The sequence below is a fragment of the Canis lupus genome, chromosome 8 (genome assembly GCF_048164855.1).
Source record: "Canis lupus baileyi chromosome 8, mCanLup2.hap1, whole genome shotgun sequence".
Taxonomy (NCBI): Eukaryota; Metazoa; Chordata; class Mammalia; order Carnivora; family Canidae; genus Canis; species Canis lupus.
In genome coordinates this window covers 38,356,417-38,371,889 of record NC_132845.1, presented here as the reverse complement: position 1 = coordinate 38,371,889, position 15,473 = coordinate 38,356,417, and the positions used below count along the sequence as shown (strand labels likewise).

Genomic DNA, 15,473 nt, shown 5'->3' with positions numbered 1-15,473 from the left:
CACTTCATGGGACTGACTGCACTCAGGACAGAGAAACAAGACCTATCCTTAAGCAGCAGGTGCTCTGGGGTAGGGGCAAGGCCACGTGAGTAGGAAAAGGATACAATCCGCACCTCATGGAGCGCCCACTTCTGTTTCAGGAACTCGATGAGGCTGGAGACCTTTCGGTGGAGCTCCACAATCATCCTGCAGAGAAACCACAGGCAGGACGGGCGGCTGTTACACAGGGAGGGAACGTCCTGAGGAGCAGCATGAGGCTGAAGCAGCAAGAGGACCGAAGGCCATGGATGGTGGAGGGAGCGTTCAAGGAGGGGCCGGAGGCACAGGGCCCCAGCAGGACCACTGATTCCTTGTCTCAAAAATTAGTCCTTTAAATGGAGTGAACTAGAGATTCGCGTGAAGCTGTAAGAAAAGAAGAGAGCCCCCCCCCGCCCCCATGCCCCTTCTGCATAGTAAAAGATCTCCACCAGGATGTGGACAGCGGTACAACCAACTGCCCTACCCTCAGTACCCTGTGGACCAGGACTGGCCTTAATTAACACTGAGAAAATTTAAATCCACGTGGAAACCAGGCGTCCTGATGGAGACAAACCTTAAGAACACGAGGCTCGGGGAGAGCAGCTGACAGAAGAGCAGAAGAGCCACACTCTACGCGAACTGCCTACAACAGGCAGGCCTAGAGATGGACAGCAGACGCAGAGGAGGCTGGGAGCGGGGAGCGAGGGCTTAGTGGATGCGAGGTTTCCTTTCGGGGTGACGGGAAGCTCTGGAGCCAGAGGGGGAAATTCTACAACACCCTGTGAAGGTGCCCAGGGCCCTGAGTTCGACACCTTAAAATGACACATGGTTAATTCTAAGTTACAAGAATTTTACCTCAATCAAAAAAGATGTCTAAATGAAAAACGGTCCACACCCTCTGTGGTGTCCTGTGTATAAGTCAGACATAAATATTCAGGGAGGTGGGGAGAGAGGAGTGGAAGGGCTTTTGAAGGTAAAGACGAGAGAAAGAATCTGTAGCCATAACCTGCCAACCATGACATCCTTTTGCTTCCTGTGCTCGGCCTGAGAGCCCTGCCGGAGTGGGACCCCTTGGGCTGAGGGCCACCACGACAGTTACCTGAGCCTCGGGTTCTGGGCCAGGCTCTGCACGCGGGCCCAGGCGTGGTTGTTCCTTGGCTGCAGCTCTACTGGGACCTTCAGGGGCAGGCGCACTGGCTTCTGGTCCTCTTCATCACTCAAGCCTACGACAAGAAGGGGCCATGAGAGCCTGGCACCCGTGAACCTTAACGTAGGACGCAAGCGCCTTGCCACACAAATAACAGAATCTACGAGAAGCTCTGGGCAAATAGCCCCATGAGCGACAGCAAGGCTGGCAGAGAAGCCCACAGGGATCCATGCTCTCAAGAAGGAATGCCAACATGGCTGCTTGGGATCTACAAGCCAGAGCCACCGGCCAGGCCACGGGAGCCCACAGAGACCTGCTCATCACAATGACACTCTGTCTGAACATGCCGTAGCTTCTGAGCTAAACTTGACTGCCTCAGGGGACACATGGTGTGACAAGGAGTTTCGAGTCCAGGTGCTGCCAACGAGCAGGACCAGATGAAGCGGACTCAGAGCCACTGTGAGGGCAGCCGCAGGAGGCAACGCCCCCGCCATCCCCACGTCCGTGATCACATACCATCCGGGTCACAGAGCTTCTTCAGAGCACGGCACATGGGCGCTTTGATCCGTAGGTTTCTTCCTTTGTAGCGCACGGTGGTGGCCCTGGGAAAGGAGTTTTGTGGAAACAGTGAGGCCTCTAGGTGAACGGCCACTCCCTGCCCCGCACATATGAGCAACCAGTGTGCCTGATACACGGAGAACCTGACAGATGAAGGCCCTGGCACAGGGTCCCCACGAAGCTCCTGGGCTCACAGGCAGCTGTGCAGAGGGAGGCCACACCGTAATTCTGAAGTCCCACTACTTTCCTGCCCATGCCTCACGCTGCAAAGAGGATGCCAGTCCTTCACGGACGCATGCCCGCCCCCTGGCAAGTCGCGTGGCACCTCCTGCTGTCCATCCCCTGGAAAGTCCACTGTGCGGGAGCCCGCATCGAATGTCGAATGCATGCCTTCTCTCCTCCGCCTCCTCGAGGTCCCTCGAGAGCAAACTGTCTGAGCCCTCCTGGAGGTGGCCACTAACCCCCATCACCAATGTCCCGTGGCTCCTCTGTAAGCCACACCAGTGGCACCCGACGGAGTACCGGCCACTTGCAGCTAGCAGACACAATGTGCCACTTGCTCACACTCCCCAAAACGGAGCTCAGGCAGGCCCAGGATCTGTTGCCATCGGGAGAACACTGGTACAGCCAGAACTTCACTAACGTTAGCATGACACAAACTAAAGAATTTCCATGTAACTCATGAAAATTAACACCACAAATAAAGCTCCTTTCAAAAAACACACTTCGGATGCTTTGGATCTACTCAAGAAAGGTTGGCTATTTTGAAAAACTGACAAGTTAAGTCTGGAGGAGCCCGCCAGCCTCCAGCAGTCCTAGACCCAGCTTCCACCTCCGAGGAAGCAAAGCCGCACACCCTCTCCTCCTTGGAAGGGAAACAGCTCTGATTTCCCACGGCACCAGGGTCTCAGCCCCCTCAACAGTGGATTTCACTGTGGCCCCCGGAGCGTGTTTAGAAGGCCAAGCAGGGGGTGTGACGTGCGGCAGACCAAGCTGAGGCAGTCAGGCAGCGCAGCAGGCTCACAGGAGTCCCGCATCATTGTCAACGCCTCCGTGGCAGCTGTCTCTCCGCATACCCATGAGTCCAGTCCTGGCTGAGCCTCTCCTGTGCCCGGAATTAGACACAGGACACCAGAAATGGTGCTGAGATATGGGCAGGCTGCCAAAGAGGCCAAGGGACCCCAGGAGGCCCACTCCCTGCCACTGTGTCTGGGGACATGATCACCTCAACCTCAGGGACACAGAGGCAGCGAAGTGCGGCCGTGGACGTGGGGCAGGTGGACTCGGCCCCAGCCAGTCTCCAGCAGCAGCTCCAGGGCTGGTTGGGCCTCTCTGCCCACCACTTCTTGTTGCATCTGCACCACACCAACAACACAGACCTGGGGGGGCAGGGGGTGTGTGGCCACCATGGGGCACCTGTGTTTGCGATAATCACATTTTCCGTTAAACTGCTCTTTGGTGACTTCCTTTTTTATCATTTTTTTTTCTAAGGGAAAGTGAGCAGCTCCTTTTGTATGACCAGAAAACATCCTGAGATCACGATCCCATTCCTTTACTTTCAAATGGAAGTTCTAGGAGTGCCCTGAAGCTACAGCTGCCGGGCCCAGCTCATGCTTGCTGAGAGCAGGCCTCGGGGGCCTGGCCACGGACCTGGATGTGGTCTGTGCGCCCCCATCCTCGAGCCCACCCCGGAGCTGAGCCACGGCAGGAGCACCACCAGGCTAGGCGCCCCCAGCGCATGGAGTTTAAGCAGCACCACCAGCAGAAGGCTCCCACCCTAACCCCTGATCAAGGGTCACACAGAGGACCCCATGCAACAACAACCCTCCCCCCCCCGCCGCCCACTGTTGTTGCTTTGACAGACAGGCAACAGGCTCGTTCCTCTACGTGCACGGGACTCAGGCTTTCTCTTCTGCAAAGTCATGTGCCGAGCCCAGTCAGCATGTGAGGCTGGCCTGTGAGCATCATAGTGAGGGGTGACCTCAGAGTTCTCCTCCGTCCTTTTGCTCCTGAGTCCCACGCTCTCCAACCAATGGACGTTCACAGTTAACTGAGAAAGGTCTGCATGAGAAGGATGGATGGGAAGTTGGTTAAATAAATACTCCACGGCCTTCAACAAAGGAATCTTCCACACACACCATCCTGCTTCCCCCACCTGTTTCACCTTTATGGGCCACTGGCTTTACCCTTGGAAACCAAAGTCAGCTGGCGGAAGACTGGACACATCCATCAGTGTAACGGGAGGGAAACCTGGATACAGAGCCACACAGTACCGCCTGCTGGCTTCACACAAGGGTGCAAAAGCAGCATCAGAAGGACAGTGCTTTCAATAGCTGAGACTGCAGTAAGTGGACACCTGCAGGCCACAGAGGCAAAACTCAGTGGGACCTGCCTGTCATACAACACGGATGGAAATAGCAAACCATCAAACTTTCACAAGGAAACTTGGAGCAATGCTGGACTGTGGGCGAGACCAAGGGCTCCTGGACGTCACAATGAAGTTGCGGCCCATAAAGGGAGATGGCAATGGGCCTCAGTAGGACTGAGCACTCCCGCCAGGCGACAGGCACTAGGAAGGCAGGAAAAGCCACAGACTGGGAGAAAACACTGTTGACCGCCTACCCAAGACAAAAGGCTTGTGTCTATAACAACTCTAGAACTATCCAACCTCAGTAATAAAGAAACGGGTGCAAGATCTGAGCAGGCCAGTCACCAGACAGAGGCAGATGCATGACAAGCACAAGAAAGATGCTCAATGTGGTCAGTCACCAGGGCAACACAAACCGATCCCACTTCCCACCCACGAGGATGCTCAAAACACACTCAATGCCCAGAACGGACTCTCCCTAGAAAGCTGTGTGGTAGCACCCAAAGAAGCCAGCGCAGGACCCCCTGCGCGTGTGCCCAGGTGATAGGCAACCAACACCTGGCGGCGAAGGTTTAGAGTGGCCCTGTTAACAGCCATGTTCCTTGCTGAGGAATGGATAAGCAGGCATGGGACAGCCGCAGTGGGGCCACTACCTGCAGGAAGAGGCATGAACTACGGACCCACAAGGGCCAGATCTCAAGTGAACAGCACCAGGTGGAAGACGCCAACCTCCAAAGGCCATGCACGCGTGACCCCATTTGGACGGTGCTCTGAGAAAGGCAGGAAGACAGGGCAGAGAGACCAGCCAAGGGGCTGCTGGGGCTGGGCGTGGGCGGTAACTATGAAGGGGCAGCACAAGGGAGTCTGGGGGCGACGGAGCCATCTGGATGTGGATCGGGGTGGTACACTGCTCCGTGGGCCTTCAAACTCACAACCGGAGGTGAAAAGCCATCTGGAAAGGCTGCGTGCTGTGCAATCCCCACTTGGAGACATTCTAGAAAAGGCATCTATGCAGGCAGTGAAGGGGAGAGGTCACCAGGGGCTGGGGAAGCAAGTTGGTATAACACGGGAGGCTCCTGAGGCAGGGGCCCTCTCCGGCAGGAGCCCGAACGGCAGACGCAGGACCCTGTTGTTTCTGTCCTGTCGTGGAGCACACACGAAGGTACTGAAGGCACCTGCTCAAAACCCACTTACGGATAGCGGTCTGTTCCACGGACCACAGCCCAGCAGGGCAGAAAGGGAAATGAAACCACAAGAGGACAAGTAACACTGAACATGTGTGCACACACCTGCCTGCACACAGAGCCGCCCTCCCCCAACCACCCAGAGCTGGTACAAGTGGGCACAGGCTTCGGGCAGCTCCTCCGTCGATAAATTCAAGTGAAGGGGAGAAAGGGCTGGATCTACTGCTGTTTCAACCTGATGTTTGAACTTTTTCACGATAAACTTCTCTTTTTTTAAAACATTTTATTTATTTATTCCTGAGAGACACAGAGAGAGAGAGAAAGAGAGAAGCAGAGACACAGGCAGAGAGAGAAGCAGGCTCCATGCAGGGAACCTGACGTGGGACTCGATCCCGGGACCCCAGGATCACGCCCTGGGCTGAAGGCAGGCGCTAAACCACTGAGCCACCTGGGCAGCCCATGATAAACATTTCTGAGAGATTCATAGCGACCGCCTTGCTCCTTAGACACAGAAGGGTGCTGCGAAGGACATTCCTCCATCAAAGCAGAGGGAGGAGCTGCCAGCACTCGGCGCCCCGGCACCCCGACGACCAAGCCCCAGGACCCAGCCCCCGACCCTCTGGGAGCTACAGGCTGGTCAGGGGCCTGACAGGGAGGTGCCCAGAGCACTGGGGGGGGGGGTTGACATGCTGTCTGGCCATACATGGAGGACACGTGAGACACACACTCAGCAGAGGCTCGGGGCTGGGGCAGACTCGGACTCACAGCCGGGAGACAGGGAAGAGCCGGTCCCCTGTGGCAGAGAGGGAGCCCGGGTAAGCAGCCAGCAACCCTCCAAGGGAGGCGTGCAGTCTGGTGCCCACAGCAGCATCTGGGTGATGCTCTGAACCACCAGACGTGATGCGTCCGGAGGGGAAGGTGCAGGGAAGCAGGAGGCGAGGGCCGCTGGCCTCCAGGGGACACCACTCCTCCAGCCCGGGGCCTCACGAGCTCTGCTGGAGCTGGCTCCTATCTGTCCCTGATGCGGGAGGTCTCAGGGCCACACTGGGGGGTCTCCACAACCCTCCAAGTGCTCGGACACCATTTCATCAGGCAGCGACAGCATCCACTCCTGATGAAGCCCCGAGGGTGAAGCCACAGGTGCTACAGTTCTGGTGCCAGAAACACAGATAAACGCATTTTCGTAAGTAGACCACCACACAGCAAATGTGGTCAGCAGCCTAAAGCTAACCAGAAAGAACACCCTTCCCTCCTCTAACCAGACAGAAGCTTGCTTGTCAAATACTCGAACAGGACACAGCTGTGAAGAGCAGGGGTGCCCCAGGCACCGACCACCCCGGGGTGCTGGTGTGAGCGGGAGCCACAAACTGAGTCCCCCTGCTGTGGCCACATGTGCACCCCACTCACTTCCAAAAATAAGAACAGAGCCCCCCAAGCCCGCCCAGGAGCCAGGCTCCTCTCTGCAGCACCCTTCCGCCAGCGTGAGCGACGCTGTGACGTGCGCCCTACGGCGCAGCTCACCACGGACCTGAGGGCTTTCCAGAAGTAGGGCTGTGGGGTCAGAGGGCACGCACACTAACAGAGGGTGAGGTACGGACTCCCCTGCGCTCCTGCTGTGAGTGAACACCTTCTCGGACAGTGCTGACGCCTCTCCACCCGCAGCTGTGGGAAACGGACTGCTTCCGTCTGCCCTCCTCCTCACCCCAAGCCATGGGGGGTGGCACAGGCAGGGGTTCTGGGGAGGCTGGTGCTGGAACACTTACCCCCTTCTTGATCTGGGGGGCTAGAGGGGGCTGTGCAGGGAGGACCGGCGAATTGTCCCGCGTGGTTGTTACACTGAGCACAGCCAGGGAAGGAGGCGCACTGTGACCCTGGCTGCAACCCCATCCTCTGCGGGCTCATGTTGGGAGAACAGACACGTCCCCACACCTTCAACCTGACCTGCCCCTGTCGCCTGACCTGCCCGTCACCTGGACGTTGATGCTGCGGGGCTGAGGTCATGTCTGTCTGGCTCCTTCCTGCCTCCTTACACGGCCCTCATCAGAAGCGCCCGTGCACAGCCCACACCCCCAGAGACAGAGAACTTCTGCTGCCCTCCTTGGCTGGGTGGCTACAGAGGTCGTGGGGAATGCTGCACAGGGAGTCTCTCTCTTGTCCCCCTGGTTTTCACCCAATCACCGATCCTATCAGTCCAGACGCCTGCGCGTTGACTGCTCACAGGTGACATCCCAATACCATGTTACTAAATATTCAAAGCAAACAGGAGATGTAGACGCTCCTCCTGGATCCTCACTTGTTCAGAACCATGTTAACAGTCATGTTGCCTCCGGGCTTTACTGTGATGGCTCCTCGCGGAGACCGTGGGGACCCAGCACTGTGTGTTTCCTCGACCCTGCGGGCCCCCAGCTCAGGAGCCCTCCAACCTCCAGCAGCCCCTAATGCCAACCACCCAGCCACATTCACATGTATCAACACGCCTTCCTCACATGAGGTGAACTCTGAGGCAGGCCCGCGTGTCCTTCCAGAAACCCAGGAGGCCACCCCCCACTCTGTGTGCGGCCTCTCACAACAGGACCAACACGGGCCAAGAAAACTCACAGGTTTTCCAGCAAACCAGTCCCTGATGACCCTGAGCACAAAGAACCAGAACACTGACTCAGCCAACAAGTTAGGACTCAAGTAAAATAAAAGGTGAAAAAGGCTCCCCCCAGATCGCATCCAGGGTGGGTGCTCCGCCTCACAAGGGAGACACTAATGCCAGAAACCACCTCTGCCACGTACTCTCTGGGCTCTCGATGCAGGTCCTCAGAGGCACACAGGCAGCCCAAACAGCTCACAAGCCCAGCTTGTCCCCAAACGCTGCAGGGCCTGTGTGAGGGTAGGAAGGCGGGCACTGCCACTGCCACAGGTGAATGGGGCGTGGGGTGCACGACCAATGAGCCACCTGCTCCTAAGCATACCCACATGCCTCCAGGAGGCTCCCGTCTGCCCCAAGACACCAGTTGTGAAGGCTGCCCACACCGCCTGGCATAGCGCTGATACGTGCATCCCAGTTACCACCACGTCTGGTTCCAAACGGGGGCAGTTCACAGAAATAAACTCGTGGGAACCCAAGAGGAGCATATGTAAGGGAAGACGCTGGGGCGGAGCCAGAGCAGAAACCACACAGCCGGTGCCACCTGTCAGGAGCTCACGCCTGAGGGATGGGGACGTGCAGGCCATCCAACACCAGGCTGAGGGAGAAATGCCACCGGAGGTGCCAGAAGGCCATGTCCTGCAAATGCAGCAGAGACCAGTGAAGACTGTTCCAGGGGACAGCTAGCCTTGGACCAGCAGGGGCCTGGGGATGGCCTGAGGGTCCATCTAGGGCAAGGGGCAGAGATCTGGAGAGAGTACACCCGCTCTGGCAGGGTGAGTGGGAGGCCACGGCAGCCATCAACGTGGCAGCCACGCCGGGTGGGAAATCCATGCACACGGAATCCGCAGACTGTGGAGCAGAGGAAGGTCTGGGCCGCCCCGAGTCAGACACGTGGCTGGAGACCAGGGACCAACTACTGAGGCTGACAATGAAGGATGCCTTGAAGGCCACTCTGAAATGTGGGCCAGAGAGCAAACTAAAGTTCCACCGAGACAGTGGGAGAATGGAACACAAGGCACGTGCCATACGCCATCTCTGCCACGGGAATGGTCACTGAGCTCGGGGCAGAGCAAGCGGGAGAACCTTGAGCTCTGGACACCACGAGTGTGAGGGCAGACGGCGTCAGACCTGGCTTCACTCTAGGGGCGTGGAGCCTCGGCGGGCAGGCACAGGGAAGGGGTCAGGAGGGCAACAGGAAGGCGGAGTGTGGGCCTGCTGTGGCCAGAGAAGCCACCCACAGCCCACACGCAGGTGGGGACGGGGGCGGGAACAGGAGGTGGTGAGGGCCCTGTGGGTGCTGCCACCCTGCCAGGGAGCCCGCGGGAAGAACGAGATGGGGAGCAGCCCAGGCGATGACACCCTGCTCTCCTGGGGCTGCATGGCGCAGTCACCTTTCACTGTGGAGGTTGGGCACATTATGGACCTCGGTGAGAAAAACCACACATCTCCAGTTCTGGGCTTCGGGAAGCACGCACGCGTTCCAAAGCAACAGCGGCGCTCCACAACACAAGCCCTACTTACCCCACCTGAATGAGCTCATTCAACTTGGTCGCGTTCTTGTCGTCCATACCTTTAAATGGAAAAACAAATAAATGTGACCATGAACTCCTCAGGAGCAAGATCAGTGAAGATTTCCTGATTAACTCTCATCAATGTAGGAAGCAAATATCCTTCTCAGAAGACCCAACAAAGTCTCCCAGAACACAACCCCCCACGTTAGCTGCAGCTCCTCCCACAAAGCCTGGGCAGAGCATGCCATCCCCACCTGCATGTCCTCTCCACCCACCAAGACTTTCTCGGGGAACCACAACCTGCCTCCACGCAGCTGCTCCTGACTCCCGACCCCCACCACACCGAGCCTCTGCTCCTTCCTAGCCGCCCAGCTCAGATTCCCTTCTCAGGGTCACCACCACATGCTTCTCCTGCTGGGCTCGTGTCATCTGCTGGCCCATCGTGGTCTGCTTTGGGTCCCCAGGTTCCCAGGGTAAGTGAACAAGGACCCAAGACCATACGTGTTCACCAGAGCTGACACCATGTTCCTCTGTACCCTCCCACAGTTGCTGCTGTCCCGAAAATGTCCAAGGAAAAACGAAATTACATGTGCAAGAACGTGAGTAACCTGGTAGATGGTGAATGTTTGGGGATCATCGAAAATTTCTTAAACTCTTATGTACTCAGGGATAAAAACAATAAGCCACAAACACAGAGCCAGGCCAAAAACCAAGACAAGGACAAAATCCTTAAAGCAGCAGAGAAAAGTAATGCATCCCTTCCAGAGCAGCAGAGACACAGCGGCCGGTGGCCTCTCCCCAGGAATGGCGAAGGCCAGAGATAAACAAATCTTTACAGTGAAGGAAGGAAAAACTGCCCAATCTGAGCTCTCCATCCAGCAAAAACACCTTTCAAGATTGAAGACAACATAAAGCTTTACAAATAATCACTGGAAGAATTCACAGCCACACGTGACAAGCATGTGACGAGAAACAGCAAGGCATGTCCTGCAGGCCGCAGGGCAACGGGCCAGATGGAGACGGGCCTCCGGGACAGAAGGCCTAGCAAGGAAGAGGCAGGCGCACAGCCCCGCTCACTGACCGGGGACCCAGCATGGCCCGGCCCCACACGGTTACGCGACAAAGCAGCACCATCAGCGGAAAGCACAGCAGGGATTCCCATGTGAAGGCAGGGTCTGCAGGGCCAAGCGCATGGCCAGAGGGCAGCCTGTCCTGGAGGTTCGTGGGCATGTGAGCAGAAATCAAAGGGAAAGCCAAAGGGGATGGAAGGGCCCGTTGGTCCTGCATCTGGCTGGCCGGACAGACAGAAGGTCCAGGAGCTGAGCCACTGAGACTTCAGGGTTTGAGTCACTCGATGGGCACCATGCGGGGAACCACCTTTCAGAGAAAAGCTACCTGAACACGCAGGTGAGGATGGGAGATAGGCCGCTGCGGCAGGAGAAATGAGCTCTGGGTCTAAGACTCAGTCCTGGGGGCAAAGCGTCACCTGTCACTTAGCAGCCAAGGAGATTTTCATCACAGTGGAGCCTCCTCAGCCCCTGGGACACCAGCCAGCGCAGTAGCTGCCCTGAGGCTGCATACATGTAGCGTGTGTCTGAGTCCTAGGAACACAGCAGACTCAACGCCCACCGTTTCAGGGTTCATGTTCATCCAGAGGCCCAGTGTTAAACAAAAGCAGGCTCCGACCACAATTTCTGCACAGTCCAGAAAAGGCTACCAGCATGCAGTCATGAGACGCTGCAGTGTGCAGGGCACCCGGTGTGCCAGCGAGTGACCTGCGAGTGGGGGGTAGGCGGGGCTCAAGTGGGGCCTTGGTGGGGGGGCTGCATGCGTGGAGGCCAAGAGGGGCTGGTGGGATGTCACAAATAGGACTGGCTTCTCTGAGCTGCAGGGTGGCAGGAAGAGGAACAGAAGTCCAAGTACAGAGGCCCCTGGGCCGGGGTCCCAGTGCTGCCCAGTGGGGTGACAGTAAGCCGCCCAAGTCAGGGAGCAGGCCAGCCTCATGAGGACTCAGGCAGGCTGGGAGAGCGAGGAGAGGCCACCACAGCAGTGGCCGGGGGCAGTCAGTGCCTGTACACCACTCACACTGGGAGCACTCCACGACAGGCCAGCAGGTGACAAATAAGTGCTCAGACCACAGGAAGGACTGTGTTGGGAGCCAGGCCACCTGTAGGGTTTTTGCCTGCTTCTAGGCTAGCGTGTGCAGAGCAGCCCTCAAACGCCCTCCCTCCTGGTCCCTCTGCTGATTCCACACCCCCCGCCCTGCTGCCCACTCTGAGCAGTGGCATTCTGCTGGGTGACCAGGGAGGAGACGGCTTATGACTCTGTCATATGGTCTCACTGGGCCTCTGGAGTGACCCGGTAGGTAAGCACCCTTCTACCATGTGACGGTGCCCAGTGGCACCTGCATAGACAAGGGCACCCCTTGCCTGGGGTCACACGGGGAGGCGAGGTAGGCCACTAAGTGGTTGGTGCCCCCGGAAAGCCAGAGCATGCCTACGTTGGTTACAGGAGACAAGCAGAGGGACATATGGGGAGTAGCCCAGATCATTCCAAGCACCAGTGTCACACAAGACCAAAGGTGAGGCTCATCTATCTCATCAACAGCCCCAAGGGGGCACCACAGGTATACCTAGGACCACATCCCCAGCTGGCACCCTGAACACAGGCAGCTGCTAGGTAAGACCATAGTGCCTGCGACATAAATGCTAAACATCAGGTGGTGACAGGACTGAGGGCATGCAGAACAATATCCCTGGTCTCAAGTGACATGGGATGAAGGGTCAGGGCCTTGCCAGGATGCCTGCAGTCAGATGCTGAGTAAGAGAAAGTGCACTCGTGGGGTAGGGCACAGGTGGGGCCGCTATCTGTGACAGGTAAGTGTCATGAAGGTGCAGGCACGCAGAGGCTCAGGTGCTCTTCAACTTCCTGCTCCCTAAAATGTTTTCAAGATTCAAGCTGGGGGCAGCCCCGGTGGCGCAGCGGTTTGGCGCCGCCTGCAGCCCAGGGCGTGATCCTGAGACCCTGGATCGAGTCCCACGTCGGGCTCTCTGCATGGAGCCTGCTTCTCCCTCTGCCTGTGTCTCTGCCTCTCTCTCTCTGTCTCTATGAATAAATAAATAAAAATCTTAAAAAAAAAAAAAAAAAAAAGATTCAAGCTGGAGGGAGAAGAGCTGTGGCATCAAAGACCCAACAGTGACAGGAGAGCAGGCCCTGCCAGGGGGAGCCGTGAGCATTCCGGAAACCACGTCACATCCCCAGCCACGAGCACTGCAGGAGCCCTGGTGCCCCATACTCACAGCCCCCGACCTTCTTCCGCAGCTCGCCGTAGCAGATCAGACCGTACAGCTCCTGGGACGACTTCTTCAGCCCGCGGGAGAACACTGAAACACCAAGAAGGGACAGAGCTTTAGAAGGGGAAGACGTCCCCGCCGGGCCGACCAGCTCGGGCACAGGAGGGCAGGGGCACGTGAGCGCTGTTCGTCCCGTGGTTCTGACCACCGCACGTGCCTCCCAGGACGGCAACCCCAGGCGAAACGAAGTGAGGCGCACACGGGAACACAGGGCTGCTTTTTAAATTTTCAAAATGAGAAATTAGATTAGAAAACTGGGCTGGCGCCAGGAAATGCTAACGGGCAGAGGGCTGCCCCGGGAGGAGCCTGGGAGGCCAGCGGGGCCACAGGAGGTGGACTGAGACCATTTCCCTCCGCACACAGAACCACCCAACCTCTGTGTGAGGCCAGAGGCCTGTGACCACGGAAGCGGACGTGTCACACCATCTCTGATCACTGATGACCCCCCTGAGGCCAGATGGAGGAGGAACGGCAGCCCCAGCCCTCATGGTACCAGTATCCACTCTCCCCTGCTCCTCAGCAACAGATGCACCTCACTCAGGAAGCAACGAATCCAGGTCAGACGGTGCACATCCCAGCCTGCCCTGTGGCTAGATGGGGCTGCACCACTGTCCTGGCCTCTAAACTTTATTTTTTTTATTTATTTATTATTTATGATAGTCACAGAGAGAGAGAGAGAGAGAGAGGCAGAGACATAGGCAGAGGAAGAAGCAGGCTCCATGCACCGGGAGCCCGACGTGGGATTCGATCCTGGATCTCCAGGATCGCGCCCTGGGCCAAAGGCAGGCGCTAAACCCGCTGCGCCATTGTCCTGGCCTCTAGAGTGATCAGGAGACTTCCAGAAGCTCCCAAAATGACTGAAGACTGAATGAGGATGAATGTGTCCTTTGGCACCCCGGTCTTGCCCACGGAGCCATCCTGGACCAAGCACTGTGCTAGGCACGGCAGAGTGGCAAGAGGGCAGGCCCTGAGTCCCCAGTGACCGCACTGGACCTCCTATCTGACGTCTCTGCCACAGGAGAACCAATCTCTCTGTGCAGAAGACCACGATGCTTTGAGGTCCGTGTTACCTGAAGCCAAACCTGAGTGCCGTCTGCCGGCGCAGGCCCAGCTCAGTCTGGCGCCTTCTCCACCACTTCACAGAGCAGTGACCTGTGCTGCCGTCCCTCCCCTGTCCTCACAACTGCTCTCTCTGGCTTCTCCCCAGAGAGCTCTTTTCAAACTCCTAACACTCAGGTGTGATGAAATCACCAGAAAAGGAAAACAAAAGTTCATTAGCAAACGAAAAATAAAATTTTGTCTCTCTATCATAAACAAATAAATCTTAAAAAAAAAAGGGGGGGGGGGTGGGAATCGCTGGGTGGCTCAGCGGTTTAGCACCTGCCTCTGGCTCAAGGGGTGACTCCGGAGTCCCGGGATAGAGTCCTACGTCGGGCTCCCGGCATGGGGCCTGCTTCTCCCTCCTCCTGTGTCTCTGCCAATCTCTCTCTGTCTCTCATGAATAAATAAAGTCTTTAAATAAATAAATAAACAAACTCCTCTCCATTGTGCGATTTACCCAAAGAAAGTGTTTCCAAAGAAAAGTGCTATGTGAACAGGTACATCCACAAATGCACACTGTAAGGCCACCAAAGGGACCTGCTGGTCCAAAAGGAAAGGTAAAATTTATTCACCTGTAGCAATATCAAACTCAACAAATTAACGCTCCACAGGAAGCAAAGAGAAATTCCACAGCAGCATGAAAAGGCGGCACACCCAGGACGGGGGGGAGGCGCTGTGCTGAGATGGTGGAGGGTGTCTGGGAAGAAGGAGAGGTCTCAGCTCCCACTGACTGTCGGGGGTCCCAGGCAGGGATGTGCACAAATGAGCGTGGGTTTTCTTGTCTGCCCTGAGGGTGACATGCTCAGTGACAGGCCCCCGCCAGGCAGAAGAAGGGGCAGGGAAAAATTCAGGGAGGGATTTCTGGGAGGAGAACACAGCTCCGCCTGGGGAGGGAGCAGGGTGAGGGAGGTTGATCAGCGGGGGGTACAGTGCAAGTACACATGAGGGTGGAGACCCTATTCCTGCCAGCCCACAGGTCAGGAGGAGAACACCTGGTGGAGTCGCAGGAGGGGCTCAGGCAAGGAAGCAGCCCGGCAGATGCACAGCTGGTGCCCATCTCATGGCATGAGGGGCAGGGTGGGACCAGACAGCAGGGGACAGCGATGATCTAGAACAAGAGCAAGGGGGACCAGGTGGTGAGGAGAGACCAGAACAGCTCTGAGGAACAACCAGCAAGACTCTGATGATAGATGTCCACAAAGGTTCAAAGGGACATACATTCAGGTGACAGTGTCAGGTAACAACTGTGAGCATTCGGAGCTTGAGCAGCCCTGTCCCCAATGGCTCCCACACAGGCTGGTGGCAGTGAGAAAGACTTCTTTAGGGCAGGAGTCGGCACACTATGGCTCACAGGCCAACGCAGCCCAGGACCTGTTTCTGAAGGAAGGGTTTGTGGAACACACCAATGCACACCTGCTTACCCTTCGTCTACAAATGAGCTAAGATAGCAGAGCGCAACAAGTTCTACAGACTGCAAACCCCAAAGCCAAGATATTTGCCATCTGATCCTTCAAAGAAAGAGACAGCTCGAATCATGCTCTCTGGGCCTTTCTCAGGCCAGAGGAGGAAGCCCAGGTCCTGGCGTGCTGACCCGC

At 57.0% G+C, this 15,473-nt stretch overlaps 1 protein-coding gene across 4 annotated transcripts in view; it reads right to left on the bottom strand.

Moving 5' to 3' along the window:
• The window catches only part of CRAMP1 (cramped chromatin regulator homolog 1), a 55,104-nt gene that overhangs the window by 20,210 nt on the left and 19,421 nt on the right, over window positions 1–15,473 (bottom strand). For all 4 annotated transcript variants that reach the window (XM_072835233.1, XM_072835231.1, XM_072835232.1 and 1 more), the window contains 5 exons: window positions 12,724–12,807; window positions 9,435–9,483; window positions 1,682–1,767; window positions 1,118–1,241; window positions 105–186 (listed from right to left, as the gene is read on the bottom strand). In XM_072835233.1, the coding sequence (XP_072691334.1) occupies window positions 105–186; window positions 1,118–1,241; window positions 1,682–1,767; window positions 9,435–9,483; window positions 12,724–12,807 (425 nt within the window). The remainder of the gene's footprint in view (window positions 1–104; window positions 187–1,117; window positions 1,242–1,681; window positions 1,768–9,434; window positions 9,484–12,723; window positions 12,808–15,473) is intronic.